Source organism: Lingula anatina, chromosome 2, assembly GCF_051362555.1.
Source record: "Lingula anatina isolate TDL-2025a chromosome 2, LinAna3.0, whole genome shotgun sequence".
Classification (NCBI taxonomy): Eukaryota; Metazoa; Brachiopoda; class Lingulata; order Lingulida; family Lingulidae; genus Lingula; species Lingula anatina.
In genome coordinates this window covers 32,176,356-32,201,886 of record NC_141768.1, presented here as the reverse complement: position 1 = coordinate 32,201,886, position 25,531 = coordinate 32,176,356, and the positions used below count along the sequence as shown (strand labels likewise).

The window sequence follows — 25,531 nt, the reverse complement described above, 5'->3', positions numbered from 1 at the left end:
ATTTTTATGAATCTGTATCCCTGTTTCCTGTGCATAACTGACACGGACAAGATCAATATTTAAACATAATAAAAACAATGAAAAGCCTTTTCTACATGAAACGTATTCTGGCCATTTCCTATTCCCTGTGTACAAATATTAAACACTGAACAATAAAACAATCATTTATAATTAAAGACAGTCCAACAAGTATCATCTATCTTTAAAGACAATGTCCGACAGGGCACCCCAAATTATACAAGACTATATAAACTGGTGACAAAGGAAATTACATTGCGATACATCCTTCAGCTCAGGATATTCATTTTAGATCTCAGTCACTATCATTTATTTTTCATTAACAGAGAGTTTGATCAAAGACACAGCTACATGAAAAGGAACTGAACCACAGCATTCAGACTGCTTAATCAACTGAGGGACTTCTTTTATTGCCAATTTTGACGCAAACTGTTATCTCTTAAGACAGATCAATTTAAAGTTGCCAGCAATGAATCCTGTAGGAATCAATAATTATGAGAAAATAAACACATGTGAGTCCCATCAGGGGAATGGACAATACCAAGTGCATTAACTTTAAATCCAATCAATAAAATGCAATATTTGGGGGGGGGGGGGGGGGGGGGGGGGAGTGTGAAGTGCATGTGCTGACATCTTTTGTGCAAATTTGCTGTTAAAATTTTATTTATTATTTGGTTATTGCATTAAGTGAACCAAGGAGGTTAACTGTAACCACTTCCCTGGTTTTACTTTTATTCTTTGATAACGCTAGCAGACAAGTGCAGACCTGTGACATTAACTGCTTAATGACACAAAGATATGTTCATCCTGACATATATCATATACAGCAAGAATTTGTAAAGAGAAACCGTAAGTCAATACATTATTCTGCTAATTTGCAATGTTGGTGACATGTTATTTTAAGGTAAAATTTCTGCCAGACAATTTCCATTATTAAAATGCACACATGACTGACAGTACTATCAAATGCACCTCCATGGACACAAACATTCATAAAACAACACATGCATGTTCCTGCACATACATACATACAGACAGATAGACAGAGGCATGGACAAGATAATGCTAAACAATATGTACTATGTCTGCACATAAAAAGGAAAAAAAAACTCCCCATCCTTTTAATGTTTTTGATTATCTCATACAAAACACAGCAAGTTACAAGACCATCTTTCATACAAAAAAAAAAAAAAAAAAAAAAAAAAAGAAAGAAATTGCCAAAAGGGGCAAAATTCCCATTCCTGCAAACACAATCAAGTTGTGTTGTATGGTTACCTCAGGTCCATACGGCAGCCTTGAGATGACCTCTGGAGCCATCCAGTAGGGGGTTCCCACCAGGGACTTCCTCTTTGGGAGTTCGGGCGTCACTTGAGCACAGAAGCCAAAGTCAGACAGTTTCACCTTAAATTGAAAATATAAAAGGAAATTATTCCACTGGTTTAAGATACAGGTATGGTATCATGAAAGGAATATGGGCAAACAGTTAATCGTAACTCAATCTGTTTTTTAATTTTACCATATCAATTCATGGAATGTGACATACCACAACAATATAGTAACTACTGGTGAAAATCAGTAGCATTATCTGTCTTGTTCTAAAACAGATGCAACATTACATTTTCTTGGACTAATATTTTTCTATGGTCTTAGTAAACTAAAATCTGAAGTCTGAAGTACTTTTGTGACATATATCAAAATGAACTACTCTGAAATTAAAATCTGCAGATAATGAAAAATAAATAAATAAATAAAAACTTCAATAAATCCAGTATGTTGCAAGATCAAAATATTAATTGCTCCTGAACAGTGCCTAAAACCACAAACTGTAAACGAATTACATCCAAGGAAATGTAATTATCTGGTGGCTAACTTTGCTATACTACTTATATGGCTCCTCACCTTCCCATCATGGGACAGCAATATGGAGTCTGACTTGATATCTCGATGGATGACTCCATTGGAGTGCAGGAAGGCAAGCGCCTTTAGACATGATTTACACACTGTGGCTATCTGTTGTTCATCCATCCTGAAACAAACAGAGAGCATATATAGATAAACAGAATTATTTTAATAACTGACATATTCCAGTAAGAACTCCTGAAGGCTGCTGGTACAATTATGTTGTCCTAGTTGTAACTTTTTCTTTAACATAAATTCCATATTGTGTTAGTTGTGACCTTATCACAAAATCTGAGTGCTATATTAGGTTTCTTGTAACTGTGCTGTATGTTATACAATATCCATGTTGTGTTGGATGTTTTGTGTGACAGTGTTCTTGTTTAAAACGAGCTTCGCACTCTTTTCAGCATATTCGTCTAACTAACCTTGAGTGAGTCACTATATCTGTAAGAGCACCGCCTTCGAGGAATTCCATTGCCACCCACAACTCATCCTCAACCAAGAAACTATCATACATATCTACAATGTTGGGGTGATGATAATCTCTCATGATCACCACCTGGAACAGAGCATGAAGACAGCCTATGTTATAACAATTATTTTGTATTTTCTCAAGCATAATTATTTAAATTTGGCTCAGATTTCAGAGCTTTGTATTGTGTTTCTGTTAATGGTAAAATTATACTGTCTGGAGGCATTCAATTCTATAATAAATCTTATGTTTTTTCATCAGAACTCTTTAGATCATAAAAATTTCACAACAGAAATGTTTCAGAACGACTGCAAGTTAAAGAAAAAATAGAAAAGTTATTTAAATGAAAACCCAATTTAATGCTAAAAAAGCATTGTCTTAATTCATAACCCTTAGATAAATATGTATATCTTCAACTTTATTGAACTAATCTAGTTGATGATGGACACCTGGAATGATACATATAAAGAGCACTATTAGATATCTAGCTATCTCCTTCCCCCGGGGGAAGTTTTATACGGGCATGTATAAAACGTCACTTATATGTCAGTCCTCATTCCTCTTTTTTTTAAAGTCCTCTGTCTCCTCCCCTGGGGAGCTTTTAAAGTTTGTGAACATGGGTCCTCCATAGTTCTTTTCAAAAGTCAATTGAATAAGGAAATTGAAGCAACAACAACAACTTTTAAAAGCTATATGCTAAAAGAAAATCAAATTAAATATCTAGCTAAAGTCATTTAAAAAAGAAAAGTCAAGTATTATGAGACTTCAAGAAGAGTCCCTGGTTGAAGCCGGTTTCCGAGTTTCCTGTATGTCAGTCTCTTTAGAATGACGGCTTGGTCTGGATGGAGTAAGCATTTCTGTAGTTCCTGGCTTGTTATGAGGTAGCAAACGGGCTAATGCACGTGGCAAACCACCACTGGTGCGCTGTTTGGTGACAGTAGGGGCATCCTGGCCACTGGGATCTGGGGCACTCAAATCTGGCTCTTCAGATAATTGCGATGGAGTAGAAGCATCCTGGTATGGCACAGTAGGTTCATCTGGATTTTTTGGCTGTGTGACCTGTACAGGGTTGTCATGGGTTTGCTTCTTTCCCAGATAAAGGTCACCAGGTTCGTGATGGACCAACTTAGTGGGTTGCTCAGGCACTGTGTTCTCCTTGAGGGCCATCTCAATCATGGGGAAGTAGTCACTGCTAACAAATGGAGTGAACTTCCTAAGATGCTGCCGGTTGCGGATAGTCACCCTGCCTGAACCATCCACTTTGATGACATACTGGTGGTGCTGTCTTACTTCAATTACTATTCCAGTTCGCTCCCACTTCCGGGGATAATTTCCTACAAGGTTCTGTAAGTACACATGATCTCCAACCCTCAATGGTGGTAAGATCCTAGTATGCTCACTCCAGCGTTCATGCTCTCTGGAATGACGTTTTGCAAGTGCTCTTTCTCGATGTGACATCAGCTCTGCCCATGTTTCGTGTGGGGAATACCTTCCCATGGGTATTGGAATGGCATCGCGAATAGGCCGTCCAAATATAATTAATGCTGGGGAGGCCTTTGTTTGTGGGTCAATAGAATTTCTGTACATAAGCATGGCTTTCTGAAACTTGTCAACATCAAGGGATCCTGTTGGGGCTATATTGTCTGCAAGCATTCGCTTCACAGTTTTGACAGCTATCTCAGCTCTACAGTTAGCATGAGGGTTGGCAACTGACGAAATTCTGTGTTTAACACCCCAGGTTTTAAGAAATTCTTGTGTTTTCCCCGCAGTAAATTGTGGTCCACCATCTGAGGTTAACTCCTCTGGTATTCCAAATGTGACGAAAGTTTCACGCAATCTTCTGATTAGACCCTCTGCGCCTCCTTCTGCTTTAAAAGCCATTGGCCAATTGGAATATCGGTCGACAATGACAACATAATCTTTACTGTTGTATGTGAAGTAGTCACAGCAGATCATTTGGAAAGGGTAGTCTGGTTGTTTAATATCAGATGGTGGCTGCATCGGGTTTGATTTAGCCATGCGATGACAATGTGCACATTGGTCCCTAACTCTAGCAATGTCAACTGAGATATTGGGCCAAAAAACAGAGTCTGCTGCTCGGGACTGCATAGCACTTATACCCTGGTGAGCTGCATGGAGGGCATTGAGGATTGGTGTGCGTAAGGCCCTTGGGATAACAATTCGTTGACCCATGAGTATCACTCCATCAACAACACACAGGCTTGCTGTGTGACGGTGGTATGGACGTATCTCTATGGGGAGTTCTCTGCAATCTTCTGGAAAGCCTTTCTCAAGGTATTGCATTAGTGTAAGTAATGTTGTATCTGAAGAGGTGGCATCTCGGACCATATCCCAGGTGACAATAATGTTAGCAGCATCCAGTGAGGCAGACGCAGCAGCAATGGTGCAAGCATCATCAGCAAAGTCTGTGTCTGCTGTGTCTTGGTATAAACTAGCCAATGTGACCTGTGGAGGCACAGTCATGTAGGATATGGTGTCACTGTCAGATGGTTCATTTGGTAGATGCATTCTACTTGGCCGACCAGCAGGGTGTCTGGATGCTGCATCTGGGCCGGGATTCTTCTTCCCTGGGACATGCACTATGGTGAATCTGTATGCTAGTGTCTTTTCTTTGAGATTGAGTAGTCGCCTGTTGTGAATTTCGGTGAGTGACCTATCATTTAGCACCTGAACCAGTGGTTTGTGGTCTGTGGCAACAATCAAATCTTTACAGCCCAATACATAGTAGCGAGTCTGATGCAATGCATAGGCCACGGCCAGGGCTTCACCCTCTATGGGTGCATATCTGCTTTCTGCTGGGTGGGTAAACCTGCTTCCTACCAAGCATAACTTCCAGCCATTGTGACAACATGCTGGAGTTTTGGAGGTGCATTGGCAATACTTTTGCATCAGGAAGAATCCAACTCCATCAACAGACCAATCAGTGGACAGACATGTTTGGCGGTTTGGATCAAACAAACGCACTCCTTCTTTCATCTCTTCTATAATGACTTCTTTGGATTGGTGGAACAGGTTGTCCAACTCATCTGTCCATTCAAATTTTGTGGACGGCTTTAGGAGCTTCCTGAATGGCTTCATCTGACGTGCCATTGAGAATGCATAAGCGCCTTGATTAATGAGCCCAAACCAGGCTCGGGCACCACTGATATCTGTAGGTGTTGGGAATTTCCTTATGGCATCTATAAATTTGTCACTTGGTTGTATGTTCGTAGGTGTGATTGCAAGACCAGCAAATTCGACTGCATCTTGGGCGAACTGAAATTTCTTGGGATTCAAGGTGATACCGTTACGTGCACACAGGTCTAACCACTTACATGCCTGAAAGAATGCCTCTTCAACTGAGTTTGCCCACATGCATGTATCATCTACACACTTGACTTTATTAGGGAAGTCTGTGATTATGGCATCAAATCTCTGGTTGTAGGCATCTCCACTGGCTAAAAACCCCTGAGGTGCTACCTTGTATCTGTAACGGCCCCATGGTGTGATGAATGTTGTGATATGCCGGTCCTCCTCCCTAATAGGCACAGAGTGGTACCCATTCCAGGCATCCGTCACGGTTTTTTTTACACCCTGTGGGATGCGGTTTGCTAAGTGAAAGGGGGTAGGCACATGGTGTGTTTGGCGGACAGAGTGGCGGTTCAGTTGCTGTAAGTCTACTGTTCGCCTAGGAGTGCCATCGGCTTTTCCCGTTACTACCATGCGGGAACACCATGTTGTTGGGGTATTTGGGCTGACTCGTTCAAGGACCCCTATTCGGACATCCCTTTCAAGATCAGCAAAGACCCTCTCTTGCCAGTGAATTGGAACAAGTGCTGGCTTATGGACTGCGACCGGTTTGGCATCTGGATCCACATGAAGTTGGAGCGGCTCACACTTCATCAGGGGTAATGGCTGGTGTTCACACGTATTAAATGTTGTTGCTCCATAATAGTCGAGGAGCCAATCTTTAAGCACTTCAACATTTTCTTCCAAAGCCTTTAAGCCAGGGGGAAGAGATGTGGGTAATGGTGGTGGCTCCTCTCTGCGCCTTGGACATGTGCATGGAACTTCGTCAGTGGGGCCAATTGAAGCTGTGTGTGTTATATGCGTGGCACTCGGAAAATCTGGCTTAATTATCCCCAAGTCTGTCAGTGCCTCTCTGCAGAGGAAGGCTTTCTCAATGGATTCAGACACGTAACACATCAAGCGAGACGTTCTGATGTGATTGTTTTCATCTTTGACTGAGACACTGACAGCAATGCCACCCATAACACCCAGATTCTCTCTGATGGCACCTCGCATCACAAGTTTAACAGGCAAGAGGTCTTCTTTCCTTATGCCTAGAGCCATAGCCGACTTCAGTGGTATTATGCTGCTCTGACACCCTGTATCCGCAATCATGGACATGTTGACTGGTTTAAGTGTTGACGTGTCTTGCATCGGATACCCAAAAGCAGCATGATCTGCAGGTAGAGGGGTCATTCTCACTAAAACCATTGGGTGCGGTTTTGATGGGCGAGCTATCCACTGGCCGTCAAATATGTGGTGATCAAGAAATGCAGTCTTGTTGGGTTTATGTCGCCTGGGCGGATTGTTTTCGGAAGCCGTACACAGCTGATCAAATACATAATTGGTGTCAGCGTGGTCCGTACCCTTAGTTTGACCTGTCTGAGTGCGTGGTTTGGGCGGGTTTCTATATCCTCTCCCTTGCTGGCATAACCTTGAAGACTTATCCCGGTGGCCCCATTCACCGCAGGTGTTACATTTGCTGCAAAGGTCTGTATAATGTCCTTTGACACCACATTTGGCACACATGAAACCCCATGCCTCACACTTCCTGGCTCTTGCTCTTCTATCGTTTCTTGGTCCATGGGCAAGTCCACCACATGCCCAGCATTTCGGTTTCCCATCAGTTTGAACAAGTGGTGATTTTTGAACATTGCTGGCAGCATTAGCATTGTCTCCGACTGCACTCTTGGTCACTTTTCCCTGTTCCTTCTGAGCGATAAAGGATACAGTTTCCTCTAGCGTCCTGTCTGTTTTAGGGTCACCCAATAAATCTGACATAATTTCTGGGTCAGCGATGCCTCTGATGAGGTTGTCTTTTATGATTTCATCACTGTAGTCAAACATATGGGTGCAGCCTTCTTCTTTACATGTGGCTGTATACCGACACAATGCTGCTTGGCCTCTCAGGCTTGCCAAAAATGTTCTAATACTGGTTCCTGGAGTTTGAGTCATTTTACTCAGTCGTATGCGATGAACCAGGGTACTCTCATCTTTGACAGCTAGTCTTCTTATGGCAGCTAGGAGGTCTGCCTCCGCCATATTTGCAACATTGTCTCTAAGATCTCGCATAATGTCTGTGCGTAAGTCTTGATCACAACAGTAAAAGAGGGCGGTTGCTACCATGTTTTCAGCGATGTTCATACCAGCCTTGTACATGTTCCACTGCCTGGTGAATGCCGACCACTGATCTGGATCAGACCCTGTTGAAATTTGTGGTGGATCCAGCTTGAGTTTCTGGGGCGCCGGCTGAGTCGGATGGGCAGTCTGGCCATGCATTTGGAGAGCTGCAGTTAAGGCTCCTGCGAAGGCAGCGTCAAGGTCCTGTGACTGCCAGTCACAACCCACCACAGGACATTGCAGTTGGGGCATCCTGTTTGTTTTGAAGACTCTACAAATAATGGCTGAAAATCTAACTCGGTTATCTACACAGTGGCAAGGGAAATCTGGTGTCCGTCATAGATAAATATGTATATCTTCAACTTTATTGAACTAATCTAGTTGATGATGGACACCTGGAATGATACATATAAAGAGCACTATTAGATATCTAGCTAACCCTCACCTCATTAAACAACAACTCCCTCCTCTGCTGTTTCCGTAGGTCCATCTTTTTAACCGCAACCTGGCGGCCAGTTTTCTTCTCTGCTGCGATACAAACAATGCCTGTAGAACCTTCTCCAATTTTTGTAAACCGGTCCAAGATTTCCCGCGGGTCGCCTGGGCTAACTACCATTTGCAGAGCAGCACGGAACTAGAAAAAATGAATGGCTGAAGATGAGTGAATTGCATCAGAAATCCTGTTGATATTCAATGTTTTCCTAAGGACAGCAGCTCAAAGAAGTTTTAACCAAGATGAATGAAAATATTCAATTGCTTCTAACAAATTTGTTCATTTTTTACAAGTATTTTGTATCTTTTATTCTTCTTAAAAAAGACACAGTTAAACTAAACATATCATAACCATTCACACTTCATGAGCTGCATCCCATTGCTCATTTTGATAATTTTTATAAGATGCTTAAATTAGGCACTATATAATAAATAATTATGTGGAAATTACATGCACTAATAAACAGCAGTAGCACAGGAAATTACATATGTGCCATGCAAGCTATACCATGCATCTTTACTAAAGTTTGATCAGAGGCATATTTTAGCTTTATTACAATTTCATTAGATAAATTGAATATGCACTAATTAAATCATATGTAAAACACAATTCATAATACACAAAAACTGTACAGTATAGAGACAGAATAAGAAGGGGGAGAACAGAAGTATTGTCTACATTTCTTTTTAAAAATGGAAAAGGACTGACTGATAACTAAATGAAAATAAAACAAAAGGGAATAATATCCATTGCCTGCAATTGATTTCTGTACTAGAATTCAGTTAAAATGTTAGCCTCTCTTCCCCCTTAGTTCTGATACCGGATTCCTAAGGTTAGCAATGTTAAATCTGTACAAATGTGTGCCATGTTTTCAGGTACTGATGGGTAAGGTGTATGATCATGACATTTTCTTATTGTAAGGAGTTGGTTGTAACTAGAAATAAAGTTATTCATGGCCATGTAAATCTTGGCATTGTCACACTGTTAATTGTTGTCACAAATTGACGCACTGGTTAACACTCCCATACCTGTTCATGTGACAACCTTTGGGTTTCTGGGTTAGGCTGAGGTTTGCCTTGAGCAGGTTTGCCCCCTGATTGTGGCAGAGGCGACGGCGATTGCGACTGATGCACACCCATGGGCGGTGACGGCTGCATTGGAGAGTGTTGTTGATGAGGCTGTTTATTCGGAGGTGAGCCCTTTAAATTTACAAGAGACAGAGCTACTATCATGCCCAGTGTGCCCCCAGTCCTGGCTGTTAATCATTCATCATCTCTACTGCAGGTATAGAACTACTAATCTGGCTAGTTTGGGTTTCCATTTTGACCATCGCAGGAATTTAAACAAATCTTTTGCATATTTGTAACTAGATTTATCTGTGCTTCAAACAACTATTTTTCACATAAAGTCCAAATGTCCCATGTGCCAGATTTTTAGTTGAACAAATGCTATAGCCATTTTTATGCAAACAACCAATAAGAAAAATCTGGAAGATTGTCCCAATTACGATCACAAACAGATTCCCAGTGAAATTTGTTACTTGTGCATCCAAGTACACAGCCCCATTCTAGCTACTATTAGTAAAAGTTACAATATAATCAGGTAAAAAGAACTAAGCCTAGTATTACCATTCTGGTTAGACTATGGGTTAACAGTTATTTGAAATAAGAAAATAATAGCCATTTGTGACACGTAGTAAAACTTAAAACACCAAAGCATTGCCTTCCAAATTTCAAAGAGACAACACTTGAATTTCTCTGCAGATCAAAATTATACATGATGTCATTCTAACTCAGGTTTTCATATCAGACTTTTTATATCTCAAAACTTTTAACATGTCAAATATGTATAAGAAAGTAAATTATGTCTGAAAAATCTCAACATATTTTGCAATATAAGAAATATCAGAACCACATCACAATACGTAAAATACACAAAACAAGCACTTTTTCTAAAGAGCCATCTACACAACTTACCCTATCATACTGTTGAGGCCCAGTGGGCATCTGTGGTTTGCCCATATGCTGGGGCTGGGGCTGTTGCCGAGGTAATGTAGAATTTCCTCCATTGGCTGTGTTAGGTGGATACTGGTTGTGGTGGTAATGGGGGTCATCTCTCCTGGGTGGGGGGGCACGCCCATCCCTCTGTTGTTGATGATAATCATAGTCCCTAGGGTCTGGTCCCCCAGGGTACCCCATGTCTCTGTGTTCCCCAGGGTACTCCCCCCTTGTGTTCCTGGGATAACTACCATAGGGATCATTTGGCTGATAAGGAGGTGGATAGTCCTGCCTGTAGCCGCCCCCATAACCCCCAGGAGACATCTGCCCTGACTCGTGCACTGTTGGTGGCACGTTTTCACCTCGCATGAGGTCGCCCCTGCGCATGGTTGGGGGGCTTTTCCGTAATGAGTTTGATCTTGCCACTGTAATATTGCCAGCATTTGTCTGGTAGCCATTGCTGATCTGTGACCTCTGGTCCCCTCCTCGGATTATTGACTAGAATCAAGAAGAGAAATTGACAATTTGTGTCACATAAAGGATCCTGCAGATCAAAAATTATATAACCAAGAGGGGGCAATAAACTCATATTAACAGAGCACAACTACAAGTTGCACAAGGGATGATAACAGATTACAAAATTAAACAAAATAATAAATTCCTAAGTTACATGAAAATTACATAACCAAACAAGAAAATGCTGTTTTTAAACACAGTGGGCAATAAATGGTAATCATCTGTATCATAATGGAGTAGGATCTATACTGTTATAATTTACCAATATTGGTAATGCAGAATGTGCTCATTTCTCCCAGCTCCCTACATTCTTAACTGGTTACTCTGCTTCGTGCTACTCTTTAAAACATGGCAGGAATTTGCTGCCAGTTATTCTGACCAGTCTTGGTCAGGATGGTTGGTCAGTTGTTCTGTCCATCACCAGAAAACAGCTGACATGCCTCACTTCACCTGCTGTTCAACGAACAGCTATTTGGGTATCAAAATAATGTGTTGATATTTCTTGATTAAGTAATTCTAAAGGTGCTTGTTGAACTTGAATTCCTTAATTCATGAAGATGGCATCAGTTTGAAATTTAGCAAATAAAACATTTTTTTTTCTAGTAAGCTGAACATGCAATAAATGAACAATGCTGCAGCATATAAATTGTACCAAACTGGCAAAGATATCAGGAAAATTGACACCACTGACTAAGAATGAGAACTACAATGTGGTGCAAGCATTTGTTAAGCACATTCTTTATCTATGAGACATTAGCCACCTAATTACAAAGTTCCATTAACAAAGGCAAAAAGATTCCTTGGAACCAGGTTGTAGTACTTACTGTTAAGTGTTGATGGTTGTACAAGTGAGGGAGATCTGTTTGAAACCAAAAACATGATTTTCACCACAAAAATGCTGTCGTTATGCTTGGGTTAACATATTCACCCCAATGTATTTTTGATGTGGCAGCATCTCATAATATGACAAAGTTAATTTTTCATTATCTAAATGGATAAGGATATAGATCCCAATGTACTTCTGAACCTAGTAATACATACAATAAGAAAACATTGCACAAATGAAGCAGGTCTGCTCCATGAGAAAGTTTCTATTCTAGATAAGCAATCCTAACATTCATACTGGCACCTGTAAGGAATTGGGTGGGGAGCAGGAACTTTTACAGTACTGAAAAATTCAAATGGCAAAAGACCAACTGGCATCAGATTCTCTAATACTGCGTTCTATAGGGGAGTGGGGAGGAAGTTAATAGATATTTTGTTACTGGAGTACACTAATGTTATCAACATTTCCAAAATGAAAGAATCAAATAACCTTATCAAGTCTACTTTTAACAGAAGAGAAAGACAGCAATTATTAACCTTGCTTTTTTTCTTTTTTTTTCAGTTTTATTTTTATTTCCCTACAATCATTTTTTAAAAATTATACTCAGTTTTGGAATTAGAGAACCATTTGTCATTAACTTTAGATAAAGCATCTTTCTTAAAACAAAAACATGTTCTCCGGCCATATTAACTACATAACCTATCAACATATGTAAGTTATGATAATAATTACAAGTAGATGGATAATGACTGTATATGTGACATAATAGGTGTCCCACTGTGACATCATTACCATATAAATCCACCCACTGTCCCATCATCATTCATGCCTGTAACAAGCTTCCTGTCACACTGTCAAAAGTGTTCACACCAGAGCTAACTTAACACCCGAAAATGGCTAAATATATGTCATTAGGGACTGTTAACAAACCCAAATATAGTATGCATCAGTCTGAAACATTACTTTTGGTGTAACAAACTTATTAACCTATATTAAGACTACTAAGTACTAATTTATTCCACAGCAAAAGAATGGTTGTTACACTGCAATCTTCTTTACAGCACAGTTGTCACACAGAATCCCAACATGGATGTGTGATGTACTGTGAAACCAAAATTATGCCACACTGTCAGGTTTATAATGCAGCATGGACAACAGGGTACATTACATGTGGTAACAACATCTAGTATGAGTGTCACATCCTGGGAAACACAGTCTGCTCAATATGGGAACACATGACATGCGGTGATAAACATCACAAGTAGATGTTACTTCTAAACATATATGGTACTAGTATATGCACAACATGGGGATCAGTTTCACATTTAGGGGTTAATGTCGTTCCTGTGACAGCTGACATGTGACATTGTGTGACATCACATATGTCATGATATGTGACATACTCAGAACTGAGGAGCACACAAATTGTACAAGTTGTTGTTAGGACATGTGGTGACAACTATCAATGTGTGTCATATCTAGAGGTAGACACCATTCACAAAATATCCCATCTGGGGACAAACATTTGTGGCATCCTCCTGTTAGCAAATATAACCTTGGGTAACATGTCTATTTACAGTATCACTGTATGTCAAAAATTTAAAACCTTGTAGAAACTGAAAGGGGAAAGTATGTGGGTGCTTGTGCATGCTTAATAAAACCCAAATTTATAATGGCAAATAACCACTGTACATATTTTACTTTCACTGACTTATGTCACACTGAATCACCTTTGATATTAAAGGAACATTTTATGTTCTATATAGTTTGCCAAGTTTAAACTAAAGCACTCCTTGGCACATATCTTGAAAACATTTTACATTAGCCAAGTACCCCTCACATTTGGCCTCGGCAAACTGACTGAGACATATTATAAGGCCAAACCACTATGTTTAGTTTACAGCAGCAAGCTGACATGACAACTAAAACCTTATAAAAAGACTTGAGACTTTCAAGACACTAAGACTTTGACCAGCAGTACCTCAATCAGGAGACACAGCAGTGTTATACAGCAGCAGATAGCGCACCTGAGGAAATAGACTCCAAACATGGCAGCCGTCAACTGCTATCTAAGTGTGACCTCATCACTGGTTGTGGTCTGCTTCATCGAGTAAAAAATATCACACTGCGCTGTGTAGTCAACTTGAAGTCCTGCCTTTCAGCATTCTTTTTTTTTCCATGCACACAGAAAGACTCCAATTGCTAACGTGTATTTTACTCATAAAAGCCTGATGCTAAAGCTCCAATTTCCTACCCCAATTATAGTTTAGTGAACAATAGGTGAGATCATTACTAAATGCTGAATGTTTACCTTCCAAAAAAAGAAAACCTTATGACAAAGACCAGACAACACAGGTTTTGATTTGAATACAAATATCAAGGTGTTGAAATTTTAAGGGAGGATAATAAAAGGAAGTGGATAAACCTGGTTACTGGACACTTCTCATAAATCATTGCCTTTCCATTTTATATTTGGTCCTCCTCATGAATAACTTACCTGGTTGGTTCCATAATTTAACCACATGCCACAAAGTTGAGCTTCAAAGCTTTGGAACACATTTCAGTTCCCTCAGTATTCCAGTAAGCTAGGCCTGAGCACAAACGTGACAATAAGTTTTCTCTGCACAAAAAGTTAACCAATACGTGGGGAAAATTACCTTGTGTGGTGCAGCCTCTGTGGAAGTGACCTCCATGGGGTCAATGATGGGCTGTGGTCTCCGTGCGTTCCCGATGATGCTTGCCCATTGAGGTGGTAGGCCCACATACTTCCCTTCAAGAGTGTCAAACCCAGTGTGTACGCGGTGCTCAAAGTTGATAGGACTAGAGATTTCTGGCCGTTTCTTCTTCTTGGCAAACATGATGATCTATCTGAAGAAAAAACAAGTATGGACTGGTTAATAGTTGATAGGTTAAGGAATACTATTAAGTTTAACATCAGTTATTTTTCTGAGTAAATTTTCATTTTTCATGGGAGTCAGGAAGTCTTTAGAGGCCTTTTACTCTTTTTTTTAAGAATACACATTCAAAGCAGAATCAACTGAGCTTAACAGTTCCTTTTTCAATATTTTCAATTTATTCTGACAAATTATGCATTCATCTTGCGTGATATAAAGTCAGAGTCATTACAATATGATAAAATGTACAAGAAAAAAAAATATATATATTATTTTTCCTTTCAAATATAAGGAGACAAAAAAACTTCACAACAAAGGAACTGGCACCTGGTTGGCATGTTCTCCTGATACCACATTTGGAGTAAGCAAACAGCATGTTTTGTTCAGTTGCCATGGATATAATAGCCACTACAGGGTGCAAAATTTTTTTCATTACTCACCAAGGCAACAAGAAGTAGGTCTTAATTAATGCTTAAAGAAAGAAAAGGGCATTCTTGGCATGTGGGTCTGTTGAAGCAGTTGCCAGTGTAAGCAATCCACTACCTTCCTTTATTAGTTCAAGAAGTTATAATGAGAAGGAGTAGAAACAAGGGGTTTCCTTTCATCCTATCCTCGTAACGGGCTTAATCCTAATAATTACCCAGCTTGTGGTCTTAGGGAGAGCTTGTGCCTAATACATATTCAAAAGACCATTCACGTGGGTTGCTTCAGCCAATTGGGATAAAGCCTCGCGAAGTCTCTAATAATCTCACAGAGAAAACATGGTGGGATTACAGAAAGGTGTAGAGAGAGATTTCAAGCCTGGACGCAACCATTTCGGGAAATAAAACTCAAATTATGCAAGATACACCTTCATTTGATCTAGAGCCGATCAGTTATACAAAATTTAGTTTCACATCAAGAATGTATGAGAACAATTTCACAAACCCACCTTCAACGCTAAAATTTGCACCTGTAGAAGTCTCATATTTATTTTAAATTATTTTTGTCGTGTAAAGGCGTGTAAAGGAAATTTACCTTCATCTAGGAATGACACATTCAATTCACAGCCGTGTACACAAAACAGTAGTACTTGCAATTTCCGTATGCCAGCCTCGTTTCTTTCTTTTTTGGCACATTATTGCTTATATACCAGGTAGAGCTTAAACAGGAAAATTTGGGAAATGTAAATAAGTTTTTGCACTTAGTATGATTCTAAATGAAATTTCATCAATACATATTTTTGTTTATATCTTTGTCTATTACATGAGGCCAACTAATAGTAGACTGATAGTTTAAATTCATTAGAAGAAAAAAACAAAGAAATATTTTTATTGATTGATATTGCTTTATTTCAACATTCGAGCAACTTGTATATTATCTAAAACAAAGTACCAGCAATGAAAATATATCAATATTGTTACACCCAACAGTGATTAAAGCAATACAAAAATGGTTAGTTTTTATTTTGATGTGGTGATTATTTTATTTTATACTTTAGACAATTAGCCAGTGAACACTAAATTCCCTTTTAAAACTTGGACCACTAAATTCCCTTTTAAAACTTGCACCTCTTGTGCACTATAGTTTAATATTAGTGGTGGTAAGAAAACAGAGCCTTGTGCCTCATCAAGTTGCTGCTGGAAACAATCATTTTGACTGTTCAATTATGGCTACATGTACATCTGCCAGCAAAACTAAAGATCTTTCACCTGCATTCTCTTCAACCTGAAATGAGTAAGTGCGGAATTCATTACAAAATATAACTCTATATCCTAAACGAAACTCTGCAAACATCATATTGCAATGAAAAATTGAAAAAATTCCGAGAGTTCCCTGTCATCAAATTTTGGACCCACCATTTTGAAAAAGTCCCATGAAAAGTTGTTTATTTGAAATGATGTTTTTCATCTAAAGGATTGATTCATTTAATATCACAATGTTATATTGTAATGGTGCACGTGCTTAACTAACCAGAAAAACATAAATTATGTGCTTACACCACGTTAAAATTAGCAAAAATTGTCCCAAACTGTCACCCAACTGTCTCTAACCAATTTAAGGAACCCGCCATTTTGAAAAAGTCGGATGAAAAGTTGTCTATTTGAAACGATGTTTTTCATCTAAAGGATTGACTCATTTAATATCACTATGATGTATTGTAATGGTGCACGTGCTTAACTAACCAGAAAAACATAAATTATCTGCATACACCACGTTAAAATTACCAAAAATTGTCCCAAACTGTCACCCAACTGTCTCTAACCAATTTAGGGACCCGCCATTTTGAAAAAATAGGATGAAAAGTTGTCTATTTGAAACGATGTTTTTCATCTAAAGGATTGACTCATTTAATACTAAAGGGATGTATTGTAATGATGCACGTGCTTAACTAACCAGAAAAACATAAATTATGTGCATACATCACGCACTTAAGAAGAAAAAAGTCCTAAACATGGAGGTCCCGCTGAATCGGCCTCAGATCTTCGAACTAACGCTGCTTTCTGCACTGACAAATTTGACTGACAGCCACCGTATGAACATAAAACAATGCTCAAAGCAGATTATCAACTCTCACTCACCTTTATATCGCTCGACTTGGCGTCTTTCTAAGTATAACTTCCAAATATTCGCATTAAACATGAATAAATCAAGACGTATACGCACTGGTTCAGCTTCTCCGTCTTGAGTCACGCGGAGGCGAGCGGAGGATTAGACCAGTTACGAGGATCGAATTTCAAAGGACGCCGCTTTGAAAAGAATGCTGCGATCTGATTGGACGAGAGAGATAATTGATGTCCCGTTTCTACTCCTTCTCATTATAACTTCTTGATTAGTTGTTTAATAGACATCCAGCACTGGTAGTAAGTCAACTACTCTGTAGTGCCAAAACATGAATCAGTTTTTATTATATGTTTACTTTTCAAAACTGGTTGTAGTCATTTTCTACACATTTTGATTACTTCAGGTTTTAAAGCGACAAGCAGGGGTTATCTACCAGGTAATGACAACACTGGTGCAAATGTACACCTCCACCTGTTGTAATATGTGGCAGAATGTGGTACACACCAGTCCATGCTGTAACTGAAGGAACAAGAACAATCCTGGTACATATGGGTCAGTAACATATCATAATGATACGTCACAGATACTGATCTAGTTGCTTACAATGGGTCTTCTTTGTATATTTTGCAGAAAATATTATAATTTAATGATCTAAAAATGAGCATTTAAGAAAAAAGATTATGATTCAATGATCAAAAAAACATGTATTTTGGAAAATGCAAATTGTGTATTTTTGCTATGTTTGTAGGCCTTCAAGACATTAAAGCAATAATAACTCTTCGTTTCGGCCAAAAAATGAATTTTCCTGGAGTAAACAACAATTTTCCCATACTTACCAATGGTTAATGAATCCATTTTTACATTCAAAGTTAGTCCCTGGTTTTTTTCTAAAAAGTTTGGTTTTTTGTTAAAATCTCTTAAGAGATTTTAACAGAGTATAGAAATCAATGGAGGTCACGTGGTCTAAAGACAAGTTCAAATATCAGAATAAAAGCTATAACTGCTGTTTTTGTGGTAAAACAGAATATATTATATTTCTATGAGTTATTCACAAGGTTTTTATTGTGAAATATAGGTCTCATACAAAGAGTTATTATGCCTTTAATGACCATCTGACTGTCACTGTGAATTATTCTTTTTGTCATCATTAAATTCTATATATTTCACTTCCATGTTCATATTTTTACAAAATGAATGTAAGGTTAGATTTTCTTGGAAGGTACAATCTTTCTGCCCAGGATATTTATCATTTTGAGAGATTTTTCAAAGGGAAATATTGTACATATTGGCTGCAGAAAACTATTTTATTGCTCAATTAACACAATAACTGTATACAAGATCCCTTTATATTTACCTTCAACCATTTTGTTTACAATCCTTTGCCCCCACTGATTCTGATTGTTTACAATACTTGGATTTCAACATCAGTTTCAGTAAAATTCTTTACCACCACCCCCTCCTCTTTTTGTTTTGCTCTTTCATTCTTCTTTTTTTTTAGGACTATCATCAAAGTGCATATGACCTTGTCCACACACACACAGCTGCCTATTGTTGGGACAATCTCATCAATCAAAGAGGACCTGCAGTCACTTGTAGTATTGCCTCTTAGCAATTCTCCAGACCTGTTGCAGTACACTCGTTTTGAAGTATACAAAGTTATCAATCACAACTGCAACAAGTACATCAATCTTAGCATCTGCAGGGCACTTATATATTTCAGGGCAACTACATATAAAATGGCATAAAAGAGAGACAAAAAGAGGTCCTGGGAATTAACGGGGAGAACCCAAGAAAATGACAAAAGGAGATCAATATTTTCAAATTTGTAAAGTTCAAAATGTGAGGAAATTATTAAGTAATGTGGAATGTAAAGATCCATCTCACAATGGCAAAACAAGCCCACATGCAGGCATGCACACACATTGTATGCTACAGGCCAATGCCTTACTCATTGGCCATTCAAAGCATGGCTTATGTTTTAAACCAAAAGTCACCCTATTTAAGTGGTTTACTAAGGAAATGTATCCAAAAACTCAAAAATTTTTAGTCTTAAAAACTCATTTGTGAATTTCCCCCCAGGTTACATAAAGCACAAGCTATATATGCTTCTGCCTAGATATCCTCTACTTCTTCTAGTGCCAGGGGCCAGGGATTACAGTCATGAATATATATATATTTCATGCACTCTGAAATTACATATGACAACTGCATATTTGTGACCTGGGACCCTGTATTAAGTTATGCACCAGAAAGGTGACTTTGACAGGCAAGAGCAAGCAGACCATATAAAGCAAGGAGTATGACTAATCTTTCTATAATTCTTCCTTAAAAAAAAAAAAAAAAAAAAAAAAAAAAAAAAAAAAAGGATATTCCAGGAAACTAATAAAACGCACTTCAAACACCTATGACATATGCAGGTCTAGAGGTTGTATGTGTACGTATAACATGATATAAATCTAGTGTTTTATTAAACATGCCAACAGTAAACTTACTGGTCATACACATGCACACACTTGAACAAAGCATGTCAGTATACAGTATGTAACATAACTGTGTTCTGTCGGAATACACATAGGCCCTATGATATGAGAGAGATGGTATCTGTGACCTAGATGACAGAGACAGGGTAAGCTGATAGCACCTAGACAGGCCAAGTTCAAAATAGTATTGAATATTGTCATGTTATATTTCTTTCTAAATTGTCATCTTTTGTCTAAGAAACAAACTATTCAAAGGCAGAAAATATCTTCCCTACACTGTTTAGACTCACTGTAATGAGACTTTAACACAATTGCACAAATTATTTTTCACTTGGCAGCCAAAATTCAGATCCATAAATCAAATAAATGAAGAAACACTGGGGGGAGTGAATAAATATTTAACACTTTTCAGATACAAGAAAAGTTTCCTTTTTCAAGAAATGCTTCCTCTCCTTTAAGTGTCCCTCTTCTGAGTAAATCTACTTCTTACTGCATTCTTTTTTAAGAGCAGAAAAGACATGGAAAACCCAGCATTTATCAGTGTCTTCCTGTCTAGTTGAATAAAAGGTGCATCAAACGAATTACTCAACTGTCTCTTCATGAACAAATACAGCCCAGTGTGCTTTCACGTGTTTTCTTTGTCAGTCAATACTGGTGCTAAACCACAATTGTCCAAATGCATCTTATAATACCATCAATATTACCACAACATAAGAAAAGTATGTTAAGGTAAAGTGTGCTGGCATTCAACTCATTCCAATAGACGAGGTGTTAATCAAAACTTCTGTATAAATATTTAATGCACTGCCACTGCTCACCCAGAATACAAGGCAGCAAATGACTGGGGCAGGGGGAGTGACAAGTGCTCTAACACGGTAGATCTCTTACAAAATCTCACAAATTATATTATTTCTCTGTCTGTGGTCCAGTAGAAATAAGATGAAGCATATTGCAACACAGATTTTACTCATTTAGGTTTTAAATGGGCCCTAAGTGTGAATCTTTTCAGAGGACAACTTCTGTAAACAAGATAATTAATGTGCATCATAACTCAAAATCTTATGATTGCTTCTGTAGTATTTACATGCATACTAGTAGAAGTTTCTTTATCTTTGCTCATATTTTACATGCTCTTTTTCACCTACAGCCCAGACTGCAAATTAAGTTTTAGCATATGCCAAGTTCAAGTGTATCATTTGTTTTGGACATTCACATGAACTGTTCAAGAAACCAACAAGTTTGTTCTGAAGATAATTTTTTTAGAACTGAAAAGTAAAGTTCATTGTGAACAGCCATATTGTCAGATCCAATTTAATCCAGCCACTCAAAAAAGCCTAACTCTTGTTATTGCCAATCTGACCATCAATGCACAAGCACCCAAAAAACTACTAGTTCTACTGGCAGCCAGTTCACATTCTTTCCCTTCAAGCCCAAGACAACCTGGGGAGAAGAAACATGTTTATGGAAGGAAAAAGACACTTGATCTACTACAATGCTGTTTTAGACCACATGTACTCCTCCAGACACCAGAGGTGGGTTTTAGACAGCCTCTGCATGGTATTATGGAATCTAAATAGGATGAGAAAAACGGAGTGAATTTGGTTCTCAACATTACAAGTTGTGCAAATAAGTCACACACACACACACACACACACACACACACACATATATATAAAGGATGAGAAAAACGGAGTGAATTTGGTTCTCAATATTACAAGGTGTGCAAATAAGTCATATATATATATTAATAAGGAATCAAAGGATGCATTCCCAATAAAACTATCAAACTAGGTAAATCAATCCAACTCCACAAGAGCTCTCACTGATATGCAATCATGTTAATTGAATGACATGCATCCTTGGGCAGCTAGGGGGTGATAAACTTAGGGACCGTTCACATGAAAAATCTATTTTCTAAAAATCTAAAAATCTATTGGGGGTATCTAGTGATCACGGTCTGTGCCCTGAATACCCCGCGGTGTAATTACTGGCAACGCAGAGAATTTATAACAGCTTTGGAAGTAACTGGCTCGTGCTGCCTGTAATTACGCCGTGGGGTATTCAGGGCACAGACCGTGATCACAAGATACCGCAAATAGATTTTTAGATTTTTAGAAAATAGATTTTCCATGTGAACGGTCCCTTAAAGGAACAACAACTCTTCATATGATTCAAAATTCCACAATACATACATTGAACACATTCAGAACAGTGGACAAACAGATCATGGATCAAATATGGCAACACACTAAAAAGCTTGCTGCTTAATTCCCAATTTAATTAGACACTAAATAGGTTCCCTGTAGGGATAACGCAACACGCATCAAGAAGGCAGGCCATATTTGCTCCGCGGATCTGTTAGCCCTCTGTTCTGAATACGTAAGCAACACAAAAATACAACAGTGTTTAATCACAATTATTCTGAAAACTGTCAGTGTGCTTGTCATTGGACCATGTGGACCTTCATAGATGGCTAACCCCTGCAATAATCTCTTTAGAGATAATAAATTACAAAAAAAAAAAAAAACTTTTAAAACAATTCACTAACTTCGAATATAGGAACGGATTCATTAACCACTGGGAAGTAAGGGAAAATCATTGTTTACCACAGGGAAATCTGTTTTATGGCACTTTTCCCACCAAAATGAAGAGTTGTTATTCCTTTAAGTGTGTACTTGGCTTAGGGAACTTTTTTATTCTGTTGTGAGTGCAGCCCAGTGCACAGGAAAGTCCTGTCGCATCACACAAATGAGTGAGCAAGGAAAAAGTGTGCAATAAATTATCTAGAAGTATTATGGTCTATGGCTAAAATGGCTAGTCATCCTCTGCCAAACTTAAGTACCCACAGCTAAAAATTAGGATATAAATAGAACTTATACCCTCATTACATAAAAAATACTTAAGTTATGGTAATAATAATAATTTTTGTGCAATACTGCAGTGATAATAAAAATTTCAATACAAAGCCAGTACCAAACTATAAAACAGAAATGGATGAAGTAGTATAAGCTAGAACATGGACTTAGGCAGGCAACGTACAAATAACACAGTAAGGCAAATGGGTATATAAAAAGCCAACTACAGACCTAATTTCCGATAATGTATCCAGAATGTATTTAATTTGGGTACTTAATCCATCTTAACTAGCCCTTAATTCAATTAGGTGATTGCTGCTTAGCTAGCTATTCAATCATGTTAATCTGAACAGGGAATTATATCCAATATATAATTCCCTGATCTGAGACAGGGAATTTAATGCTTTAGTTTTGGGGTAATTAGGTCAATGCTTGAACTACTATAAATAGCCAACTGCAGCCGATATATTTTAGAGCAGTCCGTGTGTTTTCTATATATTATTTATAAACAAAAGAAAAGATTATAAAAGGTCTTTTGTTGCCACTATCAAAATATGATAATTTATCTCAAAGGTGTACTATACACATTTGAAAATTTCCCAAAGTCATATTTTCTATGCCAACATATTCTGCAAAGCTACTAACTGATTCCAAGTCGGACCATTAAAGGGATAATAACTCTTCGTTCTGGACAAAAAATGAATTTTCCTAGAGCAAACAACAATTTTCCCATATTTACCAAATGTTAATGAATCCATTTTTACATTAAAAGTTAGTCCCTGTTTTTTTTCTAAAAAGTTTTTTTTTTATAATCTCTTAAGAGATTATAACGGAGTATAGCCATCAATGGAGGTAACATGGTCTAAACTTTAAAGACAAGCTCAGATATCAGAATAATAGCTGTAACTGCTGTTTTTGTGGTAAAACAGAATATGTTTTATTTCTATGAGTTGTTCACAATGTTTTTACTATGAAATATAGATCTCATATGAAGAGTCATTATCCCTTTAAATCTAAAAACCTTTCAAATGAAAGTGCTTGACAGACATCTATAGTTCCTTATGAAATGTACCTGAAGGCCTGGAGTTCTAAATGATTGGCCAGTCATTTAGAACCAAATCAATTTGCAAGTCTGCTAATTAGCATTAATGCTTTCACCAATTTTGAGAGTTGACATCAACCAGCAGCTCTCATTAAGATTTGTCCTACTGGTGACAGTTTGATGGCAAAAAATGAGTGCAACATCAAGCACATACGATCCCAGATTAAAGAGCTTGCAGAGACAGATTTTATAATATGATAACATGATGTTATGATCTATAATCCACATTTTTCTCTAATAAAAAACAAACAAACTTAAATCCTAATAATGTAAAAAGAGCAGGGAGGCATGCCTGCTTTTTCACTTTTTTGATTGGACAACATACAAAATAACTTTTATTATCTGAAATAAGAAGTAATTTTGAAGTAATATTTTGCAGTTAAGCAGAGTTCAGACATTTGTCTAGATATAACACATACTTGAAATGGCAATTCAAAAATATCAACAGCCTTCTGTACAATCAATTATAGCTACAAGGAAAACTGTAGTTTCATGTACTCTCTTAATACTAGCTAGTACTTCAGAAATTGTCTATTGTAACACAAGGCAAACAAACATAATAACAGCATACTTGTGTGGATCAGTACACAGATAATAACTTTTACAGTAAACTCAATGTAGATCTAAATAGCTTTGAAAATAAAGAAGGCTATTATTATTCATATGCCATGTTTTCACTTTTTAAAATGGTGCATAGGAGGAACTGTACACAAAGATTATTAAATTTGGATGGAAATACAGATATCAATTTTAGAAGTCTCAATAAGAGAAGCTTTCATATATTAAACATTGTTTTGTCCTTATAAATCTCATTCTCAGACAGCCATTGTTAGAGCAAGGCATTTATCTTCAAAAGGAGTCATAAATCATTACCACAGAAGTTTTTGATGAAGCATAGAAACTTTGGATTTAGTACACTGCACCAATCATACAGTTTACTCAACCGATCGACACAATCAGATATTTCAGACATTATTTAGACATTAAAATTTTTTGTGGCACTTTATAAATAAATTTTAAAACATGAGGGGGTAAATAACTGTAATTGTCGTAGTGTCTGGTCGATGATTCACAGTCGATGGCTGATAATAATATGCATTCCACGAGAAACGGTGACTACTACTAAATACTATGCCAACTCACGTACATAATATAACTCTTTCAAGAATGGGCTCATACAAAAATATCACACAATTTTGTTTAAGCATGCGATCTGAAAATTGACTTGTTTTACGAAAATGATCCCAAATTTTCTTGAAACTTTGCTACATAGGGCATTAATGGGCGGGCACCTGCTCGCATTTCAAAAGTGCACTTACCGACAAAGTAGGTCAAACTTGAAACTTTTTCAAGCCCTACACATTAACCTTTCCCATGCTCATATCTATACTCAACGGTAAGTTTTTACGGATGATTTATGATTATGCTCCTAAAATATCGCCAGTGCTTACCAGTCTTTTGAAATAATAGATAAAATATCCCAGCTTCAAACCCCTTCAACTGTCGCCATCTTGAATCTTGAGTGTTGAAAACATCCGGGCACTTGCAAGGCTACGATAGGGAGCAGGTCTTATTTATCATTACATGTTGAGGGAAAACCCACCATGCATAACATTTAAAGTGCGTTAATAATGTTGATTTCTGTCTTTCTGGTTTAATATTTAGCCGCTTCTATATGGTTGTACAGGTTGTACCATAGGTTCTGGTAGACCATGCAGAAATCAATGTTAGTCAGGGAGCAGTCGTTATTTCCTTCACCAGTCTGAGGCAAAGCTTTTTGGGAGTATTTTGTTGATCATTGTAATGGGCTTAAATGCTGACTTAATTGCAGTATCCTCGTTAAACTTACGGGGCAAATTTATGCCCACGGTTTTAAACTTTAACGATTTTTAGTATTTTTGTATGTGTGTGTGTGTGTGGGGGGGGGGGGGGTTGGATTCTCATATTTTAAATGGATTTTAAGAAATTAACTATATAATATTATTTTCCTGAAATTATAAAACATGGTCATATTCAAAGTTTTATA

At 37.8% G+C, this 25,531-nt stretch overlaps 1 protein-coding gene across 2 annotated transcripts in view; it reads right to left on the bottom strand.

Moving 5' to 3' along the window:
* Positions 1 to 25,121, bottom strand: part of LOC106174454 (serine/threonine-protein kinase PAK mbt) — a 30,938-nt gene extending 5,817 nt beyond the window's left edge. The window contains exons 1-8 of one of the 2 annotated variants that reach the window (XM_013556020.2): positions 24,957 to 25,121; positions 14,288 to 14,498; positions 10,268 to 10,786; positions 9,320 to 9,490; positions 8,244 to 8,432; positions 2,343 to 2,476; positions 1,918 to 2,044; positions 1,294 to 1,419 (exon numbers count right to left, since the gene is read on the bottom strand). In XM_013556020.2, coding sequence (XP_013411474.1) covers positions 1,294 to 1,419; positions 1,918 to 2,044; positions 2,343 to 2,476; positions 8,244 to 8,432; positions 9,320 to 9,490; positions 10,268 to 10,786; positions 14,288 to 14,488 — 1,467 coding nt within the window. In that variant the 5' untranslated portion in view covers positions 14,489 to 14,498; positions 24,957 to 25,121. The remainder of the gene's footprint in view (positions 1 to 1,293; positions 1,420 to 1,917; positions 2,045 to 2,342; positions 2,477 to 8,243; positions 8,433 to 9,319; positions 9,491 to 10,267; positions 10,787 to 14,287; positions 14,499 to 24,956) is intronic. The other variant, XM_013556021.2, reaches the window with a different exon arrangement.
* Positions 25,122 to 25,531: the final 410 nt, after the last annotated feature.